At 39.2% G+C, this 22,570-nt stretch overlaps 1 protein-coding gene across 3 annotated transcripts in view; it reads left to right on the top strand.

The window, feature by feature from the left end:
• LOC144307964 (fibrous sheath-interacting protein 2-like) overlaps positions 1–22,570 on the top strand; it is a 75,218-nt gene that overhangs the window by 49,515 nt on the left and 3,133 nt on the right. For 2 of the 3 annotated variants that reach the window (XM_077888071.1, XM_077888072.1), the window contains 5 exons: positions 199–9,542; positions 12,241–12,738; positions 13,767–13,864; positions 14,978–15,024; positions 19,630–19,673. In XM_077888071.1, coding sequence (XP_077744197.1) covers positions 199–9,542; positions 12,241–12,738; positions 13,767–13,864; positions 14,978–15,024; positions 19,630–19,673 — 10,031 coding nt within the window. The remainder of the gene's footprint in view (positions 1–198; positions 9,543–12,240; positions 12,739–13,766; positions 13,865–14,977; positions 15,025–19,629; positions 19,674–22,570) is intronic. The other variant, XM_077888073.1, reaches the window with a different exon arrangement.

A 22,570-nucleotide genomic window follows, 5' to 3' on the forward strand; every position in this document is an offset into this window, starting at 1 on the left:
ATTTTATTAGGCTGTTTTCTTCCTTCTTGCCAAAGTAAAGTTCCACAGGTGGGATATAGAGATTTGAAGAAAACTCAGTTCCTTTCTTGACTAGGTCTTTCTATTTCTTGAATTCATGTATAAAAAAATGCTAGTGTTTTGAATGCTCAACATTTCCCCTTAATGCATGCTAAAAATCGTAATGTTTTCTATTTTAAGGTCCTCTTGATGACAAAGTATCTATTGCATCCACACTGTTAAGGAAAAAATATGAATTCAAACAGCCTCTAGGAAGCATTAACTATAATTCTTCACTTTATCAATTTTGTGAACATCTCACTGGATTGGTTATTTCCTATATAATGTCAAGGCTGTCTGATTGTACTGACGATGATGGAACAGAACAGAAATCACTGGAAAACCAAGATTCATCTTTTAGCAAGGTTATTTTAATTCATTCACAAGTATTTCCAGTTTCTACCAGAGGACTTGCTTTAAGCATTTCTGAAATCATTATTCGAATCCTTTTTAATAGTGAGATTTTAAAGGTGGACTCTACACAAGAAGTCATTTCTGTGAAAACAAAATATATTTACTGCCCAAGAGTAGCTGTGGCTGACTTTGACAATCTCTTTCAGGATCTCTTAATAGGAGTGATCCATGTTCTGTCCAAAGAAATAGGAATAAAGCACCAGCCTGACAGCAGAGGAAGAAACAAACAACTCTCCATGCTGAAAAGCCATAGTTTGCCCATTCACAACAAAACCAAAACTATGAAAAGACAGACAGGCTCCAGAGATTGGAAATCATCTCCTACTCACCAAATTAATCAACTAGTACAGAAAAATCAACTAAACTCTCTGGAATGTAAGTTAGGCACTCTGGTCGGTAGCCTAAAAACTCGTGACTCCAAAGAAGTAGTCAATAAAATTTCCAATATTGTTTTCAGTTTGGTTTTGCCAGATGAATGCCCAAATTGGGATAGGGATTCTGGTAAAATACCACAAAAAAGTTTCCTATCTTCAAATAACCAGCAAAGTCATAGAATACCTAGAAATAACCCTGGGCTCTCCCCAAAATCAGTTTTTATTCTGAATCTTGTATGTGAGACACTTATTAAAATACTTTTGGAAGAATATACAGCCAACAGCCTCCTTACAGATGGTTCTCTTTCTGGTGAAATACCAGCAGAAGGTCAACTGTGCAACGTACTTCAAAATATAGAGAATTATTGCAGGGGAACAATCGACCATGGCTCACCACTTGAGGATTATGACGTGTCAGGCCTTTTGGAAAATCTGGCAGAAATAGATCAAGAATCTATGCTTACTATTATTTCCCATGCCTTGGTAAAATCTTTAATGGAAAAACTGTCCTGTGGTATATACCGACCTCCCAGAAGTCCACTTTTTGCAAACAAACATTTAACGTATAGAACAAGAAGAAGACTCTCTGGTTTCCCAAAAGTAGAAAGGCCAGAATTAAAACATTCAAGACAGGGTAAATGCTCTGTAAGATTCATGAGTTATGACAGCAAGCCTTTGACAGAACCACTGAATAATCTCAGGGTGATTCATTCCAAAATGAAAGCCCCATTTGGTAAGCAGTTTTCAGGAAAATTCCATCCTCTACCTCCTCTTCAAAGACCAGGTAAAAAGGAAGTGAATGCAACAGCCATTCTTAACACACAATATCCAGGAGGCATGAACACAGGAGTTTATTCTGCCAAATTTCTGGAGGAAATAATCGCAGACATTTTCCTTAAGCTCTCCACCTCATTGCAGAGCAAAAATGTAAACATCACTGAAGCTCAACTCAATGAGGTAAATATATTAGATGTCAACTCCGTGGTGAATGAGTTTAACAATGCTCAAGTCACTGTTTTACGAGATGTTGAAGAAAGGATATGTTTTCCACCAATCGATAAACAAACTGTTAGAAAGATTGCCGACTCAGTTAATAGTGATGTTTCATGGGAATATGCACTACAAGTCACTGGTGGAAGTCGTCTGACACATGCTACCACCTCAATAGCAGAACAGATAACTAATGGCATATTGAAAGAGAGTGTAGACTACCAACTCCCATTGTGCTTTGTAGGAAAGCTCATGCCTAATTCATATTACCCTCTTAAAGCTGAAAATATATTGCAGAAACTTCAAAACAACCTGAGAGAACTTAATTACCAAGATCAACATTCAATGGGCTATACTACCGTGTTATCACACTCATTTTTAGAAGATGTCATCAGGAAGCTATTATCTCAGCTCATTTCTCCACCTTGGAAGGCTTCATGCTTGGGAAAGAAGTATTTATTGACTTCAGATTTTAATAAGATATCCACCTGTATAATAAATAAGATTTTGTTAGCCATTTCAAAGCATAAGATTTGGCTCACTAAATATGACTGTCAACATCCATATACAGAAAAAAACCTTCAAAATATGGTGGAGTCTGTTTATAATAATGTTTTACAGATGTCTGACTCTCTTGTGTCAGTCCAGAAAAGCGTAGTAAGCCAAAGCCCACTTATGATTGACCGAATAGCCAGTCTCATTATTCAAGAGATTATTGAAAATCATCTTCAACCTTTCTTGTGTGGAGAGGGCTTACCTTGTTCAGTGACTCCACTGGATGAAATATCAAATATGGTTAAAGAGGTTATCAGTGAGGTCACAGAGTCCCATAGACCCCAGAAGCCATCATCACTAGGAATGGACTTTTATCCTAATGCATTTGTAGAAGATATCATTGCCAGGCTATTATCAAAGGTCTTCAGTCCAAAATATAACACTGAATGTGAACTGGATAAAATGACCCAAAAAATAGTAAACTCAATAAATAACCATTTTAACAAAGCTAAAATCTGCATTCTTCGTGATAACCAAGAGCAGGCTTTCCCCACTGTAGATCTAGACACTGTGGATGAACTCGTCAATTCAGTTTACGGAAATATTCTGCAACAGCATGGGCTAACCCTTGAGATTGATAATGAAGAACTCAAAGACAGTGATATTTTTGCAGAAAATGTTACCAATTTAATTGTAGCAGCTATTTCTGATTATCTTCTTCACCCACTGTTTTCTGGGGATTTGTCAGCTTCCTCTCATGCTACTTTAACAGCAGAGAACATTATTGAGAACATCTTTAGTGGCAGCAGTGAATCTACCAAGCCAAGCCTGCATTTATCTCCATATAATACCTTGCTGCCATACACACTCTTAGAAGACCTAATTAGAGTGCTATTATCTAGAATATTTCCTTCCACATATAACATTGTTCCATATGGCAAAACCCCAAAAGGCAGATCAAGAATTAATTGTGGTGAAATCTCTTCAAAGCTAATCAGTGATATTAGGATGAAAATTTCCCAACATGAAATTCGATTTTCAAAAGATGAAGAAGAAACCAAATCTATTTATTCAGAGGATGATGTTCAGCATCTCGTTGATTCTGTGTTCAGAAATATGTTGCAAAACTCTGGGTCTCAAGAAGCAGTTGAACACGATATCATAAGCAGTAACAATGTTCTTATTGATAGAATAGCATGTTTTATCATTAAAAATATCTGTCAGCAGCATCTCCATCCATTTGTGTATGGAAAGTCATTACTTCCTCCATCATATACACACTTTGTTTATATGAGAAGGCAGGATTTTTTTGCTGGTGTTTACTCCTCAGCATTTTTGGAAGATGTGATCTCTGGGGTTTTAAGCAAAATATTCCACAGGGTGTTAGGTATTGTGCAAACAAACCCATTAAGAGATTCAGGAAAAGAACTATTGGAAACAGCTGAAAAACTCATATATTTGATAACAGAAGAATTCTCAAAAGCTCAAGTTAGTATCCTAGAAAATGCTAAGGAACAATTGTGTTTGCCACCAGTACATACAGAAGTAGTGACTGAAATTATTGACACGGCATATAGCAAAGTTTTACAAGAATATGAACTGGAAACTGATAAAGACTTTCTCAGTGATACAAAAACATTGGCTGAAAGAGTAACTAAAATTATCCTGGCTGAAGTTTTTGATTTCCAAATTCATCCAGATTTCATAGCAAAGCTGCCCTTTAAACCATATTCAAGACTCAATGCTGATGCTTTGATAAAGAGAGTTCATTATGCTATTAGTAAATTAAGAATCCGAAGACAGACTTATACAACATATACCACCATATTATCACATACACATTTAGAAAAAATTGTCACTCAGGTTTTATCTCAGATAAATCCATTGAAGGACAGTGCAGAAGATCCAGACTTTTTGCAGTCAGACTCCAGCAACACAGTTGTGAGGCTGATTGATGAGATCATGTCAATAATTTCTAAACATGCAATATGCATTATTAAACATGGAAATGAAAAACAAAATGTGATTTCAGAGAAAGATATCCAGGCTATGGTTGATACCATTTACACTGATATTTCTAATTCAAATCTATACCAGTCTCTTACAAAAGATAAAAAAGGCATAAGTAATATACCCATTACAAAAACAGCAAGTTATATAATAAAAGAAATATTTAACCATCATCTTGAGTCATTCTTATCTGGAGACAAAACTCTTGCTTCAGGTACAGTGGGTCAAACTTCTCATCAGAGAGCAACAGATCCTAAACAAAGGGAATTATTGCTTATTGTGAATTCAGCCGTCTTTTTAGAGGATGTAATTTCTGAGCTTTTATGCAGAATCCTTTATGTATTCTCACATAATGTCTTGGCTGCCAAAAACTCATGTAAAGCAAAAACCAATGTAACTAACATTGTTACTACATTAGTAAAATCAATTGTGCTGGAATTCACCACATCAGAAATTTTAGTTGCAGATCACTTGGATGAAAGTCTGCATTTTTCAGAAGGATATAAAGAAATGGTTGAAAAAACTGTCAGCCTAATTTATGAAAAAATATTAGATGATTATAAATCTCTGATTCATATTTATAGAGCTATACAAAGTGATGCCATCAGTTTTGGGGAAAAATTATGTTATTTGCTATTAGGAGAAATTTATGATTATCAAGTGGAGTCATTAGTTTTAGGAGAATTAGTAACTTCTTCCTATTCCTTCCTCCAAGAGGAGAACATCATCAGAAATGTGCTTGACAGCATCAACAATGATAGCCATGTTTTACCATCATGCATCACTGTATTGCCGCGTTCTCTTTTAGAAGATATTACTTACAAGCTTCTAGCACATATATTCCCTTCATCGGAGACTGAAACTGAACTAAATGAGAAAGAGGTGCCACCAGATTATGAGTTTGTGAATGCAGCCTCAAAACTGGCTGATGAAATTATAACAGAAATTTCTGAACACGAAATTAGACTTGCCACAGCAGAGGAGCATGTAGAAAGTATGCAATTAGGGGCAAGTGAGAACTTCGTTAACTCCATATGTAATGATATTATGAAAAAACTTCAATTAGAAAATGAAACATGGAGTGATACATACAAAAAAGGAGGCTCATTCCTCAAGAGAATAGCCGGTTTCATTATGAAAGAAATTGTGGACCACCATCTGCAGCCATTTTTATGTGATGAAGAATCATCTCTCTGTGACTTACCCAAAAATGACCATGTCATTGAACTCTTGAACCCTGGTAAAGAAAAAATACCAAAAGGCTTCCCACAGGCTTCTGTGTATAGTGCTACATTTTTGGAAGATATTATAATTGACCTTGTTCGCAAACTTTATACTTTCCCAAGTATTGCTGAAAACCCTAAGGAAAAAGAGGTATCAGAAAAAGACTGCATGAGCATGGCTATAAAATTCGCAAATGCCCTGATAGGGGAATTTAGAAAAAGTGAAATCAAAGTCCTAGCTAATGCTGGAGAAATGTTTTCTTTTCCACCAATAGATAAAGAGACAGTCAATAAAGTATCTGATTCTGTGTACAATGAGTTCATAGAAATATATGGATCTAACAATCTTCAAAAAGATGACAGAAGTAACATCGTTATAGAGATGATAGCTGCTTTAGCCAAAAAGGCAATCTCTGCTTTCAAGATTCAACCACTTTTTTCAGGAGACTGGTCTTCCACCTTCTTTTCATTTCTAAATGTGGATAACATCATCCAAAGAGTTCAACACCTACCATATAATACCTTTACAAAAATAAATAGAAGCTTGATGGACAATCCAGTTTCTTCACTAGAACAATTACCTACACTTACTCCTCTAACCTCAGGCCTAAAAGACATAATGGACACTTTAGAAATAGGCAGAGGAGCACTTAATAGAAAAGAGAATTTCAAAAAGGTGGAGGCATCTATGAAGACAGGCAGCATCCAGGAGCTGATATGTACTTCTATAACTCACAATAGGAAGGGCAAATTAACTACCCTAGCATCAGGGTTAGGTGGAGGTGTGGCAGGTAAAAAAAAGGGGGATGAAAAGAAAAAGGAAAGTTCAATTGGAAAAGAGAATGAGAAGGCATTAAAAGTTACTTCTCAAACAACTCATGTGGAAAGTGAAGATAGTCGGAGGCCAGATTTGAGTATGGCACTTAGAAAGAATGAAAGCAAAAAGAAAGACAGTTTGAGTATAAAAGAGGAGAAAGGGCAAGGTGCTGAGATATACCAACATCTTTCATTAGCTACTGATGATACAAAAAACAGAAAGGTTGTCCTGGAACCAGATTTAAAAATAGATAAAAGGAAGAGTGAAAAGAAAAGAGGGAGTTCATTAGAAAAAGAAAATACACCTTCTGAATTATCATCTCTGAAATCCAAAGTGAGAAACAGAAAGATCCAAGAGAAGAGAGATTCTCCAGCTTACGGAATTACAGATGACAAACAGATCTTGCATCTTAAACATGTCCAAAATGTCCCTGAAAGCATTTGCATAAATGTTTTAGAAATATCTTCTTTCCAAGGACCAGTAGATGATTCAAAATCCCCAAATTCCTTAGGTGATAAAGAAGTATATATAACCCAAGTAGATGTCAAGGATTTTGCCCAGCCTACCTCAATAAATCCAGCTAAATATGGTGCTCCTGCAAAAGAGGAAGAGAATAAAAAAAGTAAAGATAGAGAGATTAAAAGTAAACCTAGTAAACCAGACAATCCACGAGAAATTAACTGTGGGGTTTTTCCTGCTAACTTTTTAGAAGGTGTTCTGTCTGAAATAGTTAACAAATTGGTTTTTAATTCTTCATGGGGTACCGATGATGCATGTCAAAATGTAACCAATACTGTAAATCAATCTGAGCTCTGTGACACAGCTATGAAACTGATTAATTCTCTGTTAAAGGAGTTTTCAGATGCTCAAATTAAAGTATTAAACCCAGGTCAGGGAAGTCAGTTCCTCCCCTCTGCAGATAAAGTTTCATCAGTTCACAATGTACCTCTAAGGCAGAAAGAACCATCTGTGGATAAAGCACCTCGAAAGAAAAAAATGGCAGCTGCAACTAAGACAGCTTCTTCTGATGAGGCACCTTCTATGGCTAACATACCATCAAGTGATAAAAGGCTGGTCAACAAGATTGTTCACTCCTCTATATGCAATATTTTGCGGGAATATAGATCTCAAGACTCCATTTACAAGGACATAAATAGTAATGGTGAAAATTTGGCAAGAAAGCTAGCTAATGCAGTGATAGAAGAAAGTTTTCAGCATCAGCTAAACTTGCTACTTTATGATGACGTTCCGGCTGCAGCATGTTTGCCTCTAGAATCTAAGGAGGTTATGAAAAAGGTCCATAAGGGCATCCAAACAGCCTGCAAAGAATGTCAAACATCATCACCATATACCATAATGCTACCTCATGAATTTTTAGAAAGTATAATTTCTTCTCTTCTATCAAAAATTTTCTCAACAGTAGCCCGTGCTAAAACAGAAACATCTGAAGATAATTTGCACACAGAACTGGATTTCCTTCAAATGAAGTTTGTAAGTACAATTATGACAGAGATTTCCAAAGATAAAGATATGATTGTACAATATGTACAATCCTTACATCCTAATGATGATGAAATCATTCAATTAGTGGTTCAAACTATTTATAACAATCTCTTGCCACAATTTGGATCTCAAGAGAGCATACAAAATTGTGCCAGCAGTGGTTGCAAAATCCTTTCAGAAACCATAGTTAATTTAGTTGTACAGGAAGTGGCTGGCAACCAGTTGCAGAACTACTTTTCTGGAGAGCTAACACCACATCAGTGTACAGAAATTGACAGTGTTGTTGAAAACATCCTTAAAGATGTCATCCAAACCACTGAAGTTCCCCAGCCTCAGCCATCACAGGCTTACAAACTGCCTTTTCCCATAATAGAAGAAATTGCTGTAAATTTTTTGTCAAAGCTTTTATCTATGTTTCCAAAAGCAGATAAGAAACAAAACAATTCTCTAAATGCTGAAATGCAAACAATAATCTCAAAAATCTTAAGTTCATTCCAAGAATATCTCTCTAAAAGTCAAATTACAATAGTGCCACAGGCCAAAGAATCCCCCACTGTATCTTTAGCAGACAGTACCACTATTGAAAAAGTAGTTACTTCTGTTTATAACAGTGTTTTAAAGCACTCTGGCTCCCATATTTCAGTGTATAAAGATTTAATGAGTAAGAGCAATGTTCTCTCTGATATAATAGGATTTTTAATGGTGAAGGAAATTTCCAATTCAGAATTTCATCCTCAAGTAGAAGAAGTATCAAGTTCAGAGTTAGTTCTGGAAGCTGCCAAAATTATGGAAAAAGTGGTTAAGATCATTGATGACCTTAAGTCAAAGAAAAAGCCTTCAACCAGAAAGGAGACTGTGTTAAACGCTAGGTTTTTAGAGGAAACGCTGGCCTTGTTCTTGGCTAAACTAGTAAAGGTGCCATGGGCCTCAAGCAGAGATGTGAAAAACTTATCAAAGTCTGAGGTAAAGAAAATTGCATCTCGACTGACAAAATGTGTGACAGCTGAAATTTCCAGAAATAACATTAATGTTGTCTCTACTGATCCTGAAGAAACCTTTTTAAGTCCAGAAAGTATAGAAATTATTTCTCAGATGGTTGATTCTGTTTATAATCAGGTACTGCAACAATCTGGAACGCATGAAGAACTTTATTACAACATGAAAGGTACAAACAATGTCTTCCCTAAAGAGATAGCTTCTTTACTCATCAGTAAAGTTTCCAGCTGTTCATTAGAAACAGTTAGCCCCAAAGATTCAAAGGCTGATCTCTTTAGCGATTTGGATATTGATCAAATTGTCAAAAAGGTGCATGAGTATGCTGTTAAAAGCCAGCCGGAGCTAGAGCAAAAAGAATTAGATCAAGACGTAAGTGAAGAGGAACTTCCAATTAAAATAGTTCCTCACCGTGGGAAACAGCCAATCAATATCGATCCAGACATTGTTGCAGAACACTTAGGAGTCCTTTCTATAAAAACACAACCTCTTGAGAAACTGCAGCTGGAGTGTTTAACTAGAACTGGATATAGCATCGAGGCACTGAGAAGGATGTCAGTAAGTGGGAGGAGTCACTCAGTGGACATATCTGATGCAGGAAAGCGAAAACAAAAAAAACGTGTCTCATTGGATGAGGTGGGACGACTGAACCTAAGACCATTAGAGGTAAGTGCTAAACGCAATAGTGAAAAGAAATGGTAGTTACTGAGACCTGGTTGTCCTGTGATTTCCCTCCTCAGGCAGATCTATGAGAATGCATTTGTAAAATATGGTCAATTTTCTCTTGCCCAGCCCAATAGAATTGGGACACCCCGATTCAAGCAATTCTCTGCTTTCCTAGGACTCACCCCATCAGGAGTGTGGCTCCATGTAAAAGGTGGCAGGCTATTTTCCATTAACTAGTCAGACTAAACTGCCATTTCCTGAAGAATGGGAATGCAGGGAGATGTCCTTACCAGCAAACAGGACTGCCTAGACTTGTAGTCCTCATTTGGCAACATGGAAGAAATGCAATTTTTATAATCCCCACAGTTCTGTTTTATGGATATACATTATCATAGTATTATATGAGTCCAAATGGGCCAGTTAGAATAACAAGTCAACCGGTTAAAGATTTAAATCCTCAAATGTAAGTCTCCACAGTAGTATTGTTTTTACTTAGCAGCATTCATCAATAGTACTTTAGAATTCACTTGTTTCTTCTTATTTCACTTTCATTACATAATACTTTCCCACGTCTCTATACTCTTATACATTCAGGCTGGACCCAGTTTCTTTCCCATTCTACCTTTGCTCTAGACCCAGCTGTCTTCCTACTTCTATTTTTATGAACTAGTTTTTCTGCAGTCTTGTATCTGGGCTCCAAATAAACTTTAAAGAGGCCAAAAATGCCAAAACACTGTCCTTGGTATAATATAACTATTGAAAAAATAGTTCTTATTGCAGATCTTAGGGCAATAGGGCATAGGGATGGTCTTTCCAGGAGATGGAGCTATACTCATCCAGCCCCGCATTCTCACTTAACACCAAATTCCCTCCATATAAATGAGCCTCTTACAAGGATGATGGTATGTACTCACACTCAGGATATAGTTTCTGATTTACAAACTGAGCAAAGTTCTAGAGAACCAGCCTGCTTGGAGCATAAGCCTAGGAGCATGTTTTCCTTAGAATTATTTTCCAACCCACTGAACTAAGTCTCAGAGCTGGAGAATACATTATGGGTACTTTTTAATCTCAAATACTGAGATGGTCATAGACACCGATGGAGTCTTCTTGGTCCTTAGTTTCTTGGACCAGATGAAAGTCCTTTCCAGCTCTAAAATGTCCTTTTCTCTCTGGGTTCTCAAAATTACATTAGCATTTACTTAGTAGCTTTCATTTATATATAAGTAACTCCTTGGGCACAAAATCTATGTGTCTAAACTACAGAACATTACCTCTAAGTCATTACGTCTCAATCATCTGTCAGTTTTGGCTACCTGCTTTCTTCTTTTACATCCTTTATCAGTACTTTATCTTTTTATAGCCCACGAAATTTGGAAGAGAATATCTAATCCAAATCAACTACTGCCGCTACTCATAATGGAAGCGAAAGCTGTCTCAGGGAAAGCAAATAGACCTAGCTTAGCTCAGTTAAGACAGATGCTTTGCAACAATCTGGATAGCAGTGCTGTCCATCCCCAACGTGGGCATAGAGGTTTTGGAAAGAACAGGCGATCGGTATAAGGAACCCAGGCAATTCCCAGGCTAGTCCTCAGTCAGTGATCCACAAGCAAGGCTTTATTTGCTATTCTGAGATACCAAAACTTCTAACACACCAGATACAGGCCTATCAGACTCTTACAGTGACACAAAGAGAGCCATAGAGACAATTTTAAGCTTTTGAACCACTATTTCTCTCCACCAGCACAGATCATCAAGACTGATTATGATTCTGTTTCTCACAAAAGATACTACTGTAAGGTAGCATTTATCTGAAACTCTGGTTTGCAGTTTTATAGAGATTTAAGATTGATAACCCAAATTAATGTAAAGGTTCTATGGCATCATCAAAGGCTACAGAAATGGGAAAAGTCACTTATGACTGTCTTTTCCTTGAACTGTCTTTACCATTGCAAGATGGAAAGTGACATTTGACCAGGGAAGTGAGGAGGAATGAAGAGTTATTCTTTGAAGCTCCCTTTGGAAAATATGTTTAAGGGTTAGAATGTGGAGGATGAAAAGTGAACATGCAAAGTCTTTCACAATCATATTTTAAAATCAGGGTCAGCCAATACCTTGTCTTTTGTTCATGAAGATATCTATATTTAGATTGCTCTATGATTTGTTGCCTCAGTAAGAAGTTTAAAAAAAGACGTCCTATCTAAATCTGTTACAGATCTTCCCAGGTAAATGGTGAAAACAATGTAATTAAAGGATATGTGCCTTTTGCAGTTCTTGGAAAGTAAAAAGTAAAATTTGATCCAGAAGACAAAACTTACTAGGTTTCCCTTCTTTGGACTGGATGACACTATTCTTAGATAGATAGAAAGAAAGAAAGAAAGAAAGAAAGAAAGAAAGAAAGAAAGAAAGAAAGAAAGAAAAGAAAGAAAGGAAAGAAAGAGGATTACTGAAATGAGAAAATATTGCTTATGATTTTTATTTATTTCTTCTTTTAAATATATCACTACTCTGCCAGTAAGTGGCATTTGAGGATAGTTTTACTCAATTGAAACTGAAAACCATGTGAAAATTACTTTATTTCTATATAGAACCACAAGAAAAATGACTAAGACAATAGTTTTTAATTATTTCTATATAGAACCACAAGAAAAATGACTAAGACAATAGTTTTTAATATTAATTTTCCCTTCAATTCCAGACTGCTAGTAGGAATTCATTCCAGAACTTAATAAAGCCTGACATTACCAAAGTGGAGCTTTTAAAAGATGTCCACAGCAAAAAAGATCTTATCGTTCGGTTGGTAACTCATGATATTGGTCAAGAAGTTTCAGAAAATAAAGTGGAAGAGGGCTTAACTTCCAATGAAGATGAAGTTGTTTTACAAAATGTTGTGAAAGAAGAACTTCCAGAAGACCTGTTTGATGATCAAGCAAAAGAAGAGATAAAGCCCATAATGGGCACAGTGGCTCTTCACAAGCCACTGATAAGCAAGAGAAATTTGAAAAAATTTCTGTCTCTAGGGAAATGCTGTCATCGCAGATCTACTGTAACTACAACAAATACTGAAGCATCACCAACTCTATGGACAGAGTCTGAGGAGACACAACAAAGACTTGTTTCTAATACTGATGTGACTACCTCCAAATCCCCGACTGGCACAGATTCTTCCTTTTGGGAGAGAAAGACACAGCTAAGCGTAAGTTACAAATGGGACTCTCAATGAGAATGGGTTTCTATAGAAAAGGTATAGAGTTTCACAAACTTAGTCCAATAAATTTACATTGGGTAGGAATAAGAGGGCATAAACTGAATCTGGACAGGCTCTCCCCACTTTGATGATATTTGCAACAAAAGGGAAATGATGAACAGATGAAGCCAGAAACCTCAATTGAAGAAAAATGGATCATGAAAAGGGTCCTAGGTTAGTTAGAAGGACAAGAAAAACAGAAAGTGGAAACAAGAGAAATGCAATCCAATTATTTAAAATCATAGATTTCATTCTTTTTTATATTCTGACCTCTAAGTACTCACTGGAAGTTTTGTTTGCAGAAACTCCATGCCAGTGGGCAGACCAGAAGGTGGGCTGGAGGGGAGTAGAAAGATTCATGCAAATTCTGCCTATCTGGGTTTGAATTCTGGCTTTGCCATTAGTAGCGGTGCGACCTTTGGGCAAGATACTTAACCAACTTTTTCCTCAAAAATTACCCCACTTGCTGAAACATAGCAAGTTATTCAAAGTATGTTGAATATTCTTCCTTCCATAAGCCCCACTATCACTCTGACACACAGCTCCTGTCTCTGGTTCTGTATTGTTCTAGTAATTGGTCCAGGCCTTATCCTCTTGAGTTAGCCCTATCAAAAAAAATTGCACTGTACATGCGTTTGGGAGATGCCCATGGTTTAGGATTTCCTGGTGAGACAATCCCTTTGAATATCCCTCTGCAACGATTTCTAGGTTAACCCAGAAACTGCAGTGAACCCGAGAAAAGAAAACACAGAGATACATACATCTCTGGCCAATCCAGAAGTTCACCACAACAATAGCCTCAACAGAAACTCAGGTCTATTTATCAGGATCTATTTATTAGCAAGCCATGTGAGATTTTAGGAGCCAACCCAGTGTGCCTGATCAGAAATGCTACACAGATAACTAAGGAAACATTATATTTTACTTATTTGTTACAAAATCTTCTTCTTATAATTACCTGCCTTGCACTTTTCCAGAGAGAAGAAATGAAAGCTAGTACTGAATCGGCATATTACTTACATAGAATTATGAGTTCATCTTCATACAATGAAGAGGATCTGCCTTCATTTTCTAGGTACAGTCAATTAAAGCAATATGAGTTAGCTAAGAAAATAGGAACCCAAAATGAAAATTATGTTGGTGCAAAGCATGGGCACCTCAAGTAACCATGTGAGCAAGCCAGGGGCTCACCCCTCCAACTCCCCATACTCCTTTCCCTTGTTCTCCTCTGTGGTTACTTCCTGAGTGTCCCCTTTTCATGTTGTCTCCCATCCCTACTGATCTGGTCTCTGCTTCCTTCTTCCAGTATAGTGGCCCAATCAGTGTAGTTAGATTAAGTGTTTAATGTGTTAGATTCTAGAACCTAAGAGACAGACAGGCCCTGTAGGTCAACCGTAGTTCCTGCACTGATGGCTCACCTAAAGGGCTTCCTGCTTAGTTTCCTTATGTACCTAAACATGCAGCAGTGTGGCACTGTTGCAGGGATCCCCAACACGGAGGGGTTATGTAAGGTGGAGCATTCAGGGAAGAATGCTCAAAAGCAGTGGAGTTTGAGTTGAGCCTTAAAATCTGGCTGAGCTTTAGACAAGAACATCCAGGTTGGGGAAGGCTGGAAGAGAAGGGGTGCACTCTGCAGTATCTATAGGAGACAAGGGAGGAATACAGGGCACTCTAGACTTGAAGTCTGATTAACGCTTTTTCTAGAATAGCCAAAATGTGCCTAAAATTGTTCTTATGTTTATAAGAATATTCACAAACTGGGAAGGGTAGCACTCTGTATCATGGGAAAAACTAGGGTAGAAGGAGAAACATCTACCAGATTGTTAAATATATTCTTTTCCACTTGTCACTATGAAATTAAAGTTTCTTTTCTACCTGATGCCATTTTAGGACACCTACCCCTGGCCCACCATTGATCCTTTCTCCCCTCATGATTGTTGTAACATACAGAAGTAGTACTGCAGGCACTCTCAATTATTAGTGTCACTGGAGAAGAAAAGAGGCGCACATAAAACAAAATAAAAGTCGATATAGCAGTCATTTTCACATGATTTGAGAACTCAGGGACATACCATTCTAACTTTCCTTCTATATGAATAATGATTTTGACAGATTGTTCTTTTACTTAATGAGTATTCCTTCATTTATTAAATGCACAGAAAATCTAATGTCTTTTATCTTTTTTTAGTGATGATGATGATCGTTCCTCAGATCCAAGTGCCAAAATAACAGAAGGTTGTACTGATTTTTTTTCTTAATTTAGATACTATTTAAAGGAGACTTTGTTCTTTGCATCGATAAAGTTTCCTATTGTGAAACATGAAGTGAACACTGAGTTCTCTAATAGGTTGACCTAATATAGGAGAGTAATTAACATGAGCCAACTAGTTTGCTTTTTCTGAATCACTAAGATCTCATTAATACATTTGGTATAAAGTACATGGTGTGATGTTATGAGTTTAAAATTGCCATGCTCTTGTAGGAAATATACAGGAAATATGGGTTTATCACATTTATATGTGGACTAGAGCTCATGCTACTAGGATTTAATCATTTCTTTTTTAAGAGTGTATGCTAGCTTTGTAGGATTAGCTTAGCCCCAGTAAAATATATTTTTAAAACTTTTTTTTACTTGTTTAAGATTTTATTTATTAATTTTTGAGGGAGAGATAGAGCATGAGCAGGGGCTAAGGGCAGAAAGAGAGGGAAAAGCAGGCTTCTCGCTGAGCGATCCCAGGATGCTGGGATCACGACCTAGTCAAAGGCAGATGCTTAACCAACTGAGTCACCCAGGTGCCCCATAAAAAAGCTTTTAAAGCTAAAAATTAAACCTAAATTTATTTGTTTATGTTAGAATCTAGCTAGGGTAGACTCCACTTTATCTTTTGGATCTGTTAGAACTGACTCATTAGCATATTTACAACTTGAGTTTTTGGTCCCCTATTCTTTTAAATTGCTCAGGATGAATGTGGTTCTAACAGTGGCAGCACTGGTCTACAGTTGGGAGTGTACTCTTCATTATAAAGGTGGCCTTGAGACTCTAACTAGAGGGCTGGAGTTGACCTTGATTATTTCAAGTCTGCAACCCACTCAAAAAGTTACTCAAGAAAGCTATCCTCTCCACTTGTAAGTGGAAATAATATTTATTAAAAGATGAACCATAGAGGTGCCAGGGTGGCTCAGTCTGTTAAGTGTCTGCCTTCAGCTCAGATCATGGTCCCAGATCAAGCCCACATAAGGCTCCCTGCTTGGCGAGGAGCCTGCTTTTCCTACTCCCTCTGCCTGCCGCTCCCCCTGCTGTGCTCTCTTTCCTCTCTCTCTCTCAAATAAATAAATAAAATCTTAAAAGATGAACCATAGAGTACCATTAAGTTTGCCAGAATCCCATGGACATGTCATAATCAGAGGATGAGATCATATATCACTGGTGTGCAGTCTGCAGTATGGAATCACCATAGGCTTTAGAGCCAGAAGGAAGCCATCTAATATAACCTCACTTTAAAGATGAAAAGCCTAAGGTTCAGGGTGGGGAAGTGACTTATCCAAAGTCATACACGGAGTCACCATATAGACCCTAAGTCTCCTAACCCTGAATCTGTTGCATTGTTTTCCTCAACTTCATTGCACTGTCATGCTTAATTCCTCTATCCTTTGGTAATATTGGCACCTGTCCAGTTTATTCATTCAATCACATTCAACAGAGATTTTCTGAGCACTTTCTTTTCTTTTTTTAAAAAATATGTTATTTATTTACTCATGAGAGACACAGACAGAGAGGCAGAGACAGGCAGAGGGAGAAGCAGGCTCTTCACAGGAAGCCCAGTGCGGGACCTGGGGATCACACCCTGAGCAGAAGGCAGCCACTCAACCACTGAGCCACCCAGGCATCCCTCTCTGAACACTTTCTTTGTGCCAGACACTGTTCTGAGTTCCGGAGATAAAGCCATGAGTGAGAGAGACAAAGTCCTTACCCTCATCCTAACTTGGGGGGGCAAGGGGGGTCAGGGGGCAACATAAACATAACATGTCTAGACAAGAATAAGTACCCCCATCTCACACAGAGTCTTTACAGGGGCTTACAAGGCCCCACGTGCTCTGGACAGTACTCTCCCATTCCCTGTACCCTCTCTGAGCACTTTTCCATACAATCCCTCTTAGTCACTCCAATCCAGCCACACACACCCTCAGACATGCCAGGCACTCTCCTTCCTCCAAACCTTTGCACTTGCCGAGCTGCCTAAAACATTCTTCTCCCAGGTATCTGCATAGCTCACTCCTTGTCTTCTTCTGATCTTTGCTTAAATGCCATCTTCTAAGTAAAGCCTCCTCTGAGCGCCTTCTTAAAATTGCAACCCCAGCACTCACTGCCACCCCAGTATTCCCTAACCTCCTTCCCTGCTTTATTTTCCCTAGCATTTATACTATCTGATAAATTGCATGTTTTTATTCATTGGATCTCTCCCTCCCCTAGAATTTAGCTCTATGAGAACAGGTATTTTTGTCTGTTCACTCTATCCCCACATACCTAGAAAAGAGGCACAGAGTGGGCACACAGTAAATAATTTTGGAATTCATGGAATATGAAGAAAAGAAAGAAGGGCCAATGTGATAGAGAGTGGCTGGCTAGATTAGTTTAGTTCAAGAAGTCCAGAAACATCAGATCTTAATGACAAAAGGAAGGAGCCACAGGAAGATCTGGAAGCAGAGGATCCCAGGCATAGGGTAGAGTAAGTGCAAAGACCCTACGAGGGGGGGTGAGTTTGGCATGTTAGAGGAAAAGAATAAAGGCCAGTACCTGGAGCCCAGTGAGAAGGGAAATGGGTATGGGATGGAGTTAGATAGCTAACCATCAGGTCATGTTAGGGCCTGTCACAGACCGTGGAGAAGAGCGTGGATTGTTTTTTTGGTTGCAGTAGGAATCCTGTGGAAGATTTTAAGCAGAGAAGTGATATAATCTAATTTATGAATTTTTAAAAAAATCCCTCTGGCTACTACTTGGATAGTGAGCTGAGTAGAGAGAGGATTAAAGCAGAGGGATCCCTGGGTGGCGCAGCGGTTTGGCGCCTGCCTTTGGCCCAGGGCGCGATCCTGGAGACCCGGGATCGAATCCCACGTCGGGCTTCCGGTGCATGGAGCCTGCTTCTCCCTCTGCCTGTGTCTCTGCCTCTCTCTCTCTCTCTCACTGTGTGCCTATCATAAATAAATAAAAAATTTAAAAAAAAATTTAAAGCAGAGAGAACAGTGAGGAGAGTTTTACAATAATCCAGCCAAGAAATGATGGTGGCTTGGACTAGAGTTGTAACAATGGAAGTGGTAAAAAGTGAACAGATTCAGCATGTATTTTGAAGGTTGAATCAGCAGGAACTGCTAATGGAGGGAATGTTGAAGATGGGGGAAAATAGAAAAATCAAGGATGATTCTTCCTACAGTTTTGACTTAAGCAACTAAGTGGCTTGTGGTACCACGTGGTGAGACAGGGAGGGGAACAAAGGTGGAGAGGGGAGAGGGAGCAAGAATTCTGTTTGGGTTGTGTGAGATTGAGGCTGTTAGACACTCAAGTGCAGAGATCACAGGAGCAGTTGGATAGTTAAGTTTAGAATTCAGTGCCGAGGTCAGGGCTAGCAATACACATCCTCAGTTTCACAGAGGAGACAATAAAATCTCAACTTGACCCTGACTCTCTGGTACTGTCCATTTTTCCATTTCCTCTTTATCAAAACAGCTTCTTAGACATACCCAGAAGGGATGCTATGCATTTAGCCTAGACACTTAAAAAATTATATTGAAATGGCCCCAATCATCAAAAAAAGTCAAATATGTACAGCATACAAGACCCTTTAAGGTAGGAAAGCACATGCAGACACTTTTGAACAACTAGCAACTGGTAATAAAATTTAGTGGGTATTCTGGTTAATCAGTTTCATCAGATAATTCAAGTAATGGGACCTCTCTCATATTCAAGATACCTGAGGTTTTACTGTATTTTCTTCTAGAATCCTTGGCTCAAAGGGTAATCCAGAGAGAATCTTCTCATCTTGGTTCTTTATGATTACACATGTATAGAATGTCTATCAAATACATATACCTTACTTCAGCTGGTCCTCTTGAGAGAAAGTAGTTCCATCCCCTTTGTACATATGAAGAAAGAGAGTCAGAAAAGTTAGAATTTACCAGTGTTCACTGAGCTCTATATAGTGAAGCTAAGATCCAAACACAGTTTTTCTGACTCCATACAAGTCCACTGCTCCTTTACTTCTCACTCCCTCCCTAGCTGTGGGTCTTTTTGAAACTTTCCTCTTGGTATCATTTCTACCTCCTTCGGCCAAATTTCAATGCGCCGATGTCTCCTGGAATTCAGGATAATGCCTCAGCTGACTCTTCCAATTTTCATAGGAAGTAACCATATCCTAAGACCAGCTACCTTCCTTTCTAGCATTCCTTTAGCTATCAACCTCATTCAGTTATTTCAACTGTCTACAACCAGGGAGCTGCAGTGGTCCTTAGAAGTCACCCACCACCTAATTTCTCATTTTACAGATGAACAAAGAAGGCCACAGAGCTTGAGTGATTGCGTCAGGATACCTAAGCTAGTTGCAAACCCTTCTTTTCCTGATGTTCTGGCCAGTGCTCCTTCCACCACATCACACACCATCTTTCCCAGTTTGGGAGTAAAGAACCAAGACCTGTGTCCAAACTTCTAGAGAATCTCACCCCTTTTCAACTTTTTTCTGTTTGCCTCATTTCCGCAATCCTTTGATAAAACTATTGAGATAATGTTTGTGCCACAATTTGTGAATGTCTCTGAAATAACTGTTTTCCAATATTGTATTTCTATCACAGAAAGTTTTGAATTTTCAGATATGGAGAATGCAAGCAGTATTAAGGTAAATATTTTTCACTGGCCCCTCATTGTGAGCCAGTGAAGCCCTGATAGAAATAAGGGACTGCTCGGGTGGCATGCTCTGAGGGGCGTTACGAAGCATTCCCTTGTTCACACCTTCCCACACACAAACCTCTCCCAGCTGAGGCCAACCTCTGGTGCCTGAAAATCCTTTCATCCAAATCCTCACACTTGGGTTAAATTATTGTCCTTCTGCAAATGCACAGAGTAAGCTACAGCCCCCCTTACCACCTTAGAACAGTGCCACTCAGTTTGGATCCTGTAGCCTCTAGAGAAAAGCTGAAGAGAGTCACAGCGCACCCCAGGCAGGCCCAGGAGAGGGACCTAGTGAGGCCAGGGAGAGAAGAGATACTCCGAAGAGAAAGGGGTGCAGCTTGAAGAAAATGAGTCCTGATTCCAACCCCTTCCCAATGTCCCCAAGCGCACTGACCCTTCACAGGCAGCTTGCCAAAAGGCTGGCAACTCCTCAGTGTGATCCCAAGAAATGCCCCTTCCCTATGGCGATTTTAGGAAATTTCCAATAATAGCCAAAGCCATAGATCCGCATGCACCCTCCTTTCTGTTTTGTATCACTTTGGCTTTCCTCTAGGTTTACTCTAAGCCCTCCCAGTGCATGCCCCCACACGTGCGCACACACCTGTGCACACCCCTTATCAGTTTTCCAGACACTTCTCATTTAGCAATACTAACATCTATTTGACAACCGCAAGCATCACTTAGAGGCCAGTCTGGAGGCCTGCTAACAGGCTTTGCCATTGTCAAGCTGAATCCCTAGCTCATTTTGACTCTGCTGATTTTTCTTCTCACTTGCTAAGTTTTTTCCCATTACAAAATTATAGGTAAAGGCATGATCCATTAAGATATCCAGTGTTCTTTATTGAGTAGCACAGAAATTCCTGCTTGCTTTCAGCTCCAGGGAAACATTAGTCACTGTACATATGAATACATATATTTCCCAGTGTCAGCCACAGAAAAGAAGCCATCATGTTTCCCTTAATACTAAAGTCCTTACCATAGTCTACAGGGCCCTATATGAGCTGCTCACCCTCTCTCTTCCCAACCTCCATTACCCATATGTCACTCTGTAAGCCCTCTGTCCACTCACTGCCATTCCTTCAGCCACACTGGCCTCCTTACTGCTCCCCTAAAATGCCAAGCATGCTTTCACCTCAGGGCCTTTGCACTTGCTCTTTCTTTGCCAGGAACACTCTATCCCCGGATAGCTGTGTCTTCCTTCCCCATCTCCTTACAGTCTTTGCTCAAAAGTCACCATCTCTGTGAGGCCTTCCCTGACCACATCATGTAAGATAGAAACTATCCTAACTTACCCTGCTTTATTTTTCTTCACAACACTCAAGTCACTATTCAGTCCATCGTTCATTCATTTAACAATTTTTTTTATCAAGTGCCTACTATGGGCCAGGCACCAGAGACTCAGTAAAGGAAGCAGACAAATATTCCTGCCGTCATCTTCTGGTAGACTTTATATTCACTTGACTATAAGCTTCATGATGGCAAGGGATTTGTTTGTTTTGTTCATAACTGTATGCCCATCACCTAACACAGGACTGAAATATAGCAGATGCCCAACAATAGTTTTTTGAAAAAACAGCCTTAGCCATCAGAGCCAAATTTAGTCTCTTTGTTGGGAGTTCCATAGCCCTCTCCCCATTAGTCAGATGTACAGCTATATTTGGGAACTACTACACAGAGCAGAGGTTCGCAACCCTGGCTGCACATTGGAATCTGGCAAACTTTCTAAAATGATTCCCAAGCCTCACTCCCAGAGACTCTGATTGGTCTGGGTTGCAGCCTGGGCCTTTGGAGTTCTAAAGGTTGCCCAGGTGATTTTAATGTATAGCCAACATTGCAAACGATTGACTTAACCTACTTATTTCAGACCATTTAGGAGCATCTGCTTCCTCCCCCCAATATGCGCCCCCTCCCCCCTTCCTTTAGCTCAGGAGTGCTAAGCCTGGCTGCACATTAGGGTCACCTGGGCAACTTAGAAAATAGATAAATGCTTGTCCCACCCTCAGGGATTCCTGTTCAATTGGGATGGGGCCCAAGCATGCCTGTTTTTAATATTTATCCGGATGGTTCTATCATGCTGCTAGTGTTGAGAACCAGTTCTTTAGATTGTCCCTGCCTGGGTTTATCCTTTTAAACATCCTATTTTGTAATGTCTTAAGCCATAAAGTGCCTCAAATCCTCTTAGAAGTATTAGTCAAACTTTTACAATAATACTATGCCCTCCACACCATCAATAGGAAACACACTTCTCTCATCTTGCATGCATTTATGCCTTGGTTCATGGATTGGCCACTTCCTTTTTAACTGCCACCACCATGGAGTGGCTACCCTACTGCCTGGCAACACCCCCCCCCCCAGCCTATTTTGTGCCCTTCTGCGATCATGCTGCTTCTAGCATTCCAGGAGGTGATAAAGGTCCATAGAGCAAAGCCAGCATCTGAGCCACTATCCCCGCAGCCCCACATTGCCACGTATTTGCTCCAGACCTCACAACTGTTAATAACAATTTAAAGGGAGATTGGGGTACTGGATTAGACAACCTTTCTCCCCTTAAGACCTCCTTCCATCATTATCTTCCCTCAGAAAAGGACTTACAACATATTATTTATTCCAGGCCCCAGGAGGGAGGAGGTGTGCATGGCTGGCATCTTTTGCCACCTGGGACACTTGAGCCCTTGAAATTATCCTACAAGGGCAGCACATGTCCAAGCCTGGGGCCAATCCTGGGTGACATAATTGGCAAGAATTCTGAAAAGTCGTGCCTAGAACAGCCAAAATCCCAGAGGATAATTCTTTGAGCCTGCAGAGTACCAACACAGGGGTACAGAAATGCCACATGGTTATTTG

This window comes from Canis aureus, chromosome X (assembly GCF_053574225.1).
Source record: "Canis aureus isolate CA01 chromosome X, VMU_Caureus_v.1.0, whole genome shotgun sequence".
In the NCBI taxonomy this organism is placed as follows: domain Eukaryota; kingdom Metazoa; phylum Chordata; class Mammalia; order Carnivora; family Canidae; genus Canis; species Canis aureus.